Here is a 6,716-nt window from a genome sequence, read left to right on the forward strand (position 1 = left end):
CTCACCCAGCTAGTTTTTTGTATTTTTTAGTAGAGATGGGGTTTCACCGTGTTAGCCAGGATGGTCTCGATCTCCTGACCTCGTGATCCACCCGTCTTGGCCTCCCAAAGTGCTGGGATTACAGGCTTGAGCCACCGCGCCCGGCCAAGAGAATTTCTTTAACCTGGGAGGCGGAGGTTGCAGTGAGCCGAGATCATGCCATTGCATTCTAGCCTGGGTGACAGAGTAAGACTCTGTCTCAAAAAAAATAAAAATAAAGAAAAATAAAAAGTAAAATAAAAAAAATTGCAGGCTGGGCGTGGTGGCTTGTGCCTGTAATCCCAGCACTTTCAGAGGTGAGACAGGCGATCACCTGAGGCCAGGAGTTGGAGACCAGCCTGACCAACATGGAGAAACTGTCTTTACTGAAAGTACACTATTAGCCGGGCATGGTGGCACACCCCTGTAATCCCAGCTACTCAGGAAGCTGAGGCAGGAGAATTGCTTGAACTCGGGAGGTGGAGGTTGCAGTTAGCCGAGATGGTGCCACTGCACTCCAGCCTGGGCAACAGAAAGTGACTCCTGAAAAAAAAAAAGATCAAAATGACCCAGGCCATCTGCTCGGCTTGCCACACACGTTTCTGGGTGCTGGTCCTCCCTCGAAGCACCCTGCACCCACGTGTGCCTGTCAAGGACACTGAGGCCCCACGGCCCGACTCGACAGTACCCTTCCTCAGCTCCCTCCGGGTGCCCTGGATCCTGCTGTCCTGGGGGCTCTTCTCTGACTCCTTGGTCAGTCTCTTCCCACTTCCCAGAGCAGTGCCCTTGGCCAGTCCTCTGGCTTCTTGGTGGGATTCAGCCTCCCTCTCCAGCCACTGAAGTTGTCATCCTGCTTGATGGCCCCCCTTGGCCGTCTGAGAGGCAGCCCCCACACAGCCCGTGCAGAGCCCACCTGCCTCCTCCATGCCCTCTTGCTCAACGTCCCAAGCCCCCGCAGAATACCACGCGACTCGATTTTCACCATCTTCCTTTCTCTACACACCTCATTCCATCAGCTCTACATGCCACAGATGGCAAGAGATCCTGGTGTTCTCAGCCGCTAAGAAAGAAAAACGCTACAGTGACACCCTGGCACGTCCCTTGTCCTGACAGCAGAGTTGCTAAGATGTGGAACGTGGCTCTTGGAACCCAGAAGTGTGGTGTGTGCTGCTTTCCCTGGGGGCAGCGGCTGGCGCACGGAACACGCTGTGAACGGACGGTGTCCACCACCCACTGCCTCCCCACCAGGCCCGGCCTTGACTCGGGCTCTGCTGAGGCACTTGGGGAGAGGCCCTGGTGGTGGGCTTGACAAACTCCACCCGATGAGTCACTGGCTGGAGCTGCAGTAAGTCAGGAGTCCTGGGCCAGGGTGCAGTCACCAGAGACGAGAGGTGGGTGTGGAGCAGCTGACAGCAAGAAGCGCACCGCCTCTGAGCCCAGCCTGGCCGGGTGCGCTGGGACCTGATTGCACTCAGAAGACCTGGTGCTGCCCTGGGCTTCAGTGAGGAGTGGGGAGGGATGGCAGGCAGCCTCAGCCTCCCCTGTGGCCAGAGTTGAGCCACGCCTGGCCAGGTGGTGGACCTGTTTCCCAGGCCTCGGGGCTGTGGAAGCAGCTCTGCCTCGCACTGCATGCCCAGGCAGAGCCCACCAGGGAAGCAGCTGTCACCGAGTGACGCAGGCCATGAGGGACGCAGTGGCAGGGACAGAGCCAGGGCCGGGCCACCACACACACAGGGCAGGCCCGGTGAGCGGGGATGTGTGCTCAGAGTCCCCGGAGGGTGGAGAGAACACACAGGCAGGCCTTGGGGAGCCGCCCAGGCAGGAGGGTCACAGGAGTATCTTTATTGTGGGGAGGGGCCCGGCTCCCAAAGTCCTGACACCAAAGACAGACACAAGATGGGCAGCTGCAGACAGTGAGTTGTGTGGATGACCAGGGCCTGTGTGGCGGATAGGGGACCAGGAGTCATCGCCTCAGACTCTGCCCTTCCGTGCAGAGGCTGGCGCCACGGGCTCAGGCATGCAGGAAGCGGTTGAAGGCGTTGTAGGCTGACTCCAGGTCGAACAGCATCTGACGCACCTGTGAGTCGTCCAGCTCGTCTGATGCCGACATGCCGCTCAGGGTCTGCAGCCTGGGAGTGCAGCACGGGGCATGTGGGGTGGGCAGAGCCTCAGGGGCACCGCGGGGGCTCTGCCTGGCGGGGAGGGTATCAGGGGCACCACGGGGGCTCTGCCTGGCAGGGAGGGCCTCAGGGGCACCGCGGGGGCTCTGCCTGGCGGGGAGGGTCTCAGGGGCACCGCGGGGACTCTGCCTGGCGGGGAGAGTCTCAGGGGCACCGCGGGGACTCTGCCTGGCGGGGAGGGACTCACACCACTGGCTGACTGTCTGGCTGGCGGGGAGGGACACCCACCACTGGCTGACTGTCTGGCGACCCTCGAAGTCGGGCGGGAGGTGGCTCATTCGGTGCATGGTCTCCATCAGCTCTCGCAGGTCGGGCTGGATCTGGGACACACAGCGGCTGGGACCCCAACACTGGCTCCATCCCCTCCTGCCTAGGCCCCCTGCCAGCCCAATGCCCTCACCTCATCCATGGCGCGAATCTCCAGGCGCAGCTTGTCCATGATCGTGATGAAGAGCTGGGGGCAGGTGTGCACGTGAGGCTTGCGTGTTCAGGGGTGGGGGTGGCCCCACAGCTCACAGGCCCCAACCCCTTCCCAGCCACAGCTGTCACTAGGCCTCCTCACTGTACTCTGCTCCCAAACCCTGCGGGCCTCCTGAGTGAACGAGGTCCTGGCTGCCCAGACAGCTGCATGGGAACTGGAGGGTGGGCCCACACACTATCTCCCGAGGCCAGGACCCCACCAGAACGCACTGTGCTCATCACCCCAACAGGAGTCCAGGTGGCCTGGGGGGCCTCCCCGTAGGCTGCCAATCCCTCATCCCTAGTTAAAAGGGTCCCCTTCCGCCCAACAAGTCAGAGTGCTACCCAGCTCTGGTGGTCCAGGACTCTACCCTTGTGCCCAGCTGCAGCGGGCGGCCCCGGCCCTCCTAACCCTGTGAGCCCTGGGGGCTGGGGCGCACCGAGACTACGTCGGCAATGCAGCGGTTGAGGTTGCCCTTGTCGTCCTTGATGGTGATGGGTCGGTCCTCCTTGATCCGCTCCATGGCCAGTGGACAATCCAGCTGTGGGGGGCTGACATGGATGCTGGAGCTCTCAGGACAGTAAGCCCCACGTGGTCAGAGCCCTCCGGCACCCCATACCCACGCCTGACAGTCCCCGTCCCATGGGGGTGGAAGGACCAGGCACTCACGCGGAACTTGCGGCAGAACTCGTCAATAGTGCTGATTTCTGAGCCCTGAACCTGCCTGAAGGCAGCTTTGTACTGGACCAGGAGCCGGGAGCAGGCTGCCGTGTACCTAGGGAGAGGTCAGCTGCGGCCCAAGCACGGGACCAGCGTCGCCCAGCTCATCCTGCCCCCTCAGCTGGTCCAGAGGCAGAGCAGCTTCCAGAGAGGGCCGGGCAACAGGCAAAGGCAGGCCGAGCAAGGAGGAGGGACTGCTAGCAGCTTGGGGGGCGAGGCCCTGAGCACGTAGTAGGGTTTGTAGCTCAGCTCCAGGTGGAAGCCCCAGCTCCCCACCCCTGCCCACCCTCTGAACGACAGCAACCAGCCCTCTGTTATGATGGCCCCATCCATAGCTCATGGTCCTGTGTGGCGGCCTGTGAGGGTCTTGTCACTTCATTGCACAAAGCCCCCCAAAACATCCTGAGACATCCCCAAGCCTCCCGACCGTCTTTTAAGGTTGGCTGTGCTGGGGGATAAGGGTGGGGGAGTGGGCCGGATGACACCCCAGGGGCTGCCCCTCTGCCCGCCTCCCTCCCCACCCCCCAGGACTTCCCTGGCTGAGACCCAGGGGCATCCTCCTCACGCTGGGTGGGCCCCACACGGGTGGGCACCTCACAGCCTGACAGACGCCTGTTCTTGCTGTCTACGGAGCACCCAGGCCTGGCAGGGCAGGAGCAGGCCTCCAAGGACGTGGGCTCTTACTCGCTGGGGGAGACGCAGTCCTTGATGTAGGCTTTCTCCAGGGCTTGCATTGTTTTCACCACCGCGAACAGCTCTGCCATGTTGTCGTACCTGAGGACACACCTGTCTATCGGGCCCCGGGGTGCCAAGCCCAGAGCACTATCCCCTGCCCGGAGGTGCCACTGTGGGAGCTCTGCCCACCTCTCGCTCCATCCTGGAGTGCCTCAGGAACGGTTCCCCAGCCTGACCCTGTATCCTCCCACCTCTCAGTGTGGGATGGGTCTGGGGGAGGCTGCCCCAGGGCAGCCAGATGCGCACGGGTGTGTTGGGGCAGCCTGGGTGGCTAGACTTACTTCTCCCGCTCCCGGGCGTTCTTGTACAACTTCACTTCCTGCCGGAGAGAGCAGGCTCTGTGGGCTGGTGCCAGCAGGGGCTGCAGAGCCCTGGCAAGGCCACACAGGTGTTTGCTGTTGGCCAATGCTGGCCGGGTATGCACTCACCACTCACCTCATACAGCTCTGGCTTGTTCCCAGGGGCTGCAAGAGAAGGCAGAGAGCTGGCAGGCTGGCCCCAAAGGGAACCCAAGGGTAGGCTCCAGTCCCAGCCTCTATTTCAGTTCCTCCCTGAGGCCTCCCAGGCTGGGTCCCAAAGAACCCAGAGGGAGCTGGAGCACAGGGGTTCCAACCTCACCCCATCAGTGTGTGGGGGGACCTGAGGATAACGCCTCTAAGAAGCCGGGGGCCGCATGACAGGCCCAGCTCCCCAGCTCCACTGCGGCTCCCTGGCCGAGTCACCTGCGCAAGTGGCCACGTCCTGCTCGTGACTCATGATGCAGTGCCAACAAGGCTCATCACACACGGCCTCTCCCCTGGGTTTGGTGACACAGGGTGCCCAGGACCCCCACGGTTCTGGCCACACTGAAGCTCATCATGTCTGCCCAGCAGGACCAAGCCAGTTCTGCCTGGAGAAGGTTTCTGGGCCCTCAGTGCTCCTGTGATAAACTGCATCAGCCCCTGGCCACCCCCAAGGCTGTATGAGAGCAGGGTCAGATGCCTCCCCATTCCTGACGCCTAATACCCAATACTGCCCGTCAGCCCCTGCAGCAGGGGCTGAAAGCCTGTGCCTTCCGGCCACACTCACCTCCGATGCCCGGAGTGGCTGGGATCCCGTGAAACATCCTCTAGGCTCTGTGGCGGCCACAGCACTGAGACCTGGGGAGCAGAGCCAGGGCCGACTCAAAGATGGCCCCTAAGCCAGGTGTGGTGGCTCACACCTGTAATCCCAGCACTTTGGGAGGCCAAGACAAGCGGATCACCTGAGGTCAGGAGTTCGAGACCAGCCTGGCCAACATGGTGAAACCCCGTCTCTACTAAAAATACAAAATTAGCTGGGCGTGGTGTCACACACCTGTAATCCCAGCTACTCAGGAGGCTGAGGCAGGAGAATCGCTTGAACCCAGGAGGTGAAGGTTTCAATGAGCCAAGACTGAGCCACTGCATTCCAGCCTGGGAGACAAAGCAAGACCCTGTCTCAAAACAAACAAACAAACAAACAAACAAACAAAAAACAACAAAAAAGACAGCCCCTAAGCACCAGGTCCTGGAGACCCAGGGCGCCACGAAGAGCTCTCCCGAGCTCAACAGTGGTGAACACACAGGGTGCTATGGGGGCTGCCAGGAAAAACTGAGGTACTGTGGACACTAAGGACAGCGGGGTGGGGGCTGCCTTGGGGTGCGGTCCAAGCTGGAGGTTGAGGGAGCTGATGAGGGAGCTGATGAGGGAGGCAGGCAGCTGTTTGATGGCCGGGGAAGAGAGTTCGGGGCACAGGAACAACAACTCAACAGCTCGCCTTTAAGTCGGCATGAACTTGGAGGAACAAACAAGCTGAGGGTGGAGCTTCTCGAGCGAGGGGGTCCTAGAGCATGAAGACGGAGAGGTGCCTCTAGGTGGGCAGCGAGCTGGGGAGAAAGAATGGAAGCGGAGCCCGTGGGAGGGTCCTGCCTAGTGCGGAAGCTGGGCCAGCTCCAGACTTCTCTCTTTGTAAGTGGAACCGTCAGATCCGCCGAGGGATCTGAGGTAGGATTAAAATAAAGGAGTTACGAACGACAGCCTGTTTCTGGCCCAGCGGGCGGGAGAGTAAGGTAAACTCGGACGGAGAAGGGAGAAGGGAGGGGAGCGGGCCTGGCGGGCAGGCGCAGGCAGCTCTCGGCGGAGAGGCCCGGGAGGGCAGCGCTGAGCCGGCTAACTGCGGGAGCGGACGGTGCTACCGGGGATGGGAGAAGAGCAGAAGGGAGGGAAGGCGGCCCGCGCCGAAGAGCCGGGAAAGAGCAGCGCCGCTCATGTGGGAAGGGAACGTCTGGGTCAAGCTCTCCAAGGGTCGAGGCCATTGCGAGCCGCGGGGTGGGGACCGAGGCTGCTCGGCAGCCGTCACGGAGCCGCCAGGTAGGAGAGGGCCGAGGAGCCAACCGCCCCAACCACGCAGGGGCTTCTGCCCAACAGCGAAAGCGGACGTTCTGCAGCCACGAGCGAATGTGCAAAGCAACCGCGCACAGTGGACAATGAGCAAGAAAAGCGTTTCTAAAACATGCCCATAACATGACTTTTGCGGCACTCAGCCGAGGCTGTGCCGGGGCCCAGGCGCGCCCCGAGGGTGCCAGGGCCGGGATCGCCTCTCC

At 61.8% G+C, this 6,716-nt stretch overlaps 1 protein-coding gene across 5 annotated transcripts; it reads right to left on the reverse strand.

Moving 5' to 3' along the window:
• Positions 1–1,839: 1,839 nt before the first annotated feature.
• On the reverse strand, positions 1,840–6,710 carry VPS28 (vacuolar protein sorting 28 homolog (S. cerevisiae)). 5 transcript variants are annotated; one of them, XM_011975701.1, is made up of 10 exons: positions 5,182–6,710; positions 4,549–4,577; positions 4,395–4,432; positions 4,063–4,152; positions 3,328–3,433; positions 3,098–3,199; positions 2,599–2,652; positions 2,323–2,518; positions 2,255–2,282; positions 1,841–2,175 (listed from the first exon to the last, which is right to left on the reverse strand). In XM_011975701.1, the coding sequence occupies exons 1-10, from the start codon at positions 5,216–5,218 to the stop codon at positions 1,860–1,862; spliced, it is 996 nt and encodes a 331-aa protein (XP_011831091.1). In that variant the 5' UTR covers positions 5,219–6,710; the 3' UTR covers positions 1,841–1,859. The 5 variants fall into 5 exon arrangements, with proteins under 5 accessions (XP_011831093.1, XP_011831092.1, XP_011831096.1 ...); XM_011975703.1 differs by lacking the exon at positions 2,255–2,282 and having other exon boundaries at positions 1,840–2,147; positions 2,427–2,518; positions 3,328–3,382; XM_011975702.1 differs by lacking the exon at positions 2,255–2,282 and having other exon boundaries at positions 1,840–2,147; positions 2,427–2,518.
• Between the last annotated feature and the right edge of the window lie 6 nt (positions 6,711–6,716).

Source organism: Mandrillus leucophaeus, unplaced genomic scaffold (assembly GCF_000951045.1).
Source record: "Mandrillus leucophaeus isolate KB7577 unplaced genomic scaffold, Mleu.le_1.0 Scaffold158, whole genome shotgun sequence".
In the NCBI taxonomy this organism is placed as follows: domain Eukaryota; kingdom Metazoa; phylum Chordata; class Mammalia; order Primates; family Cercopithecidae; genus Mandrillus; species Mandrillus leucophaeus.

Bases quoted from the DNA above. Each gene is read 5' to 3' on its own strand.
- VPS28 (XM_011975701.1), bottom strand. From the start codon at position 5,218: ATGTTTCACGGGATCCCAGCCACTCCGGGCATCGGAG. The intron at 4,153-4,394 runs GTAAGTCTAGCC...GTGTGTCCTCAG, and splicing joins AACGCCCGGGAGCGGGAGAA to GTACGACAACATGGCAGAGC. The intron at 3,434-4,062 runs GTAAGAGCCCAC...ACCTCTCCCTAG, and splicing joins GACTGCGTCTCCCCCAGCGA to GTACACGGCAGCCTGCTCCC.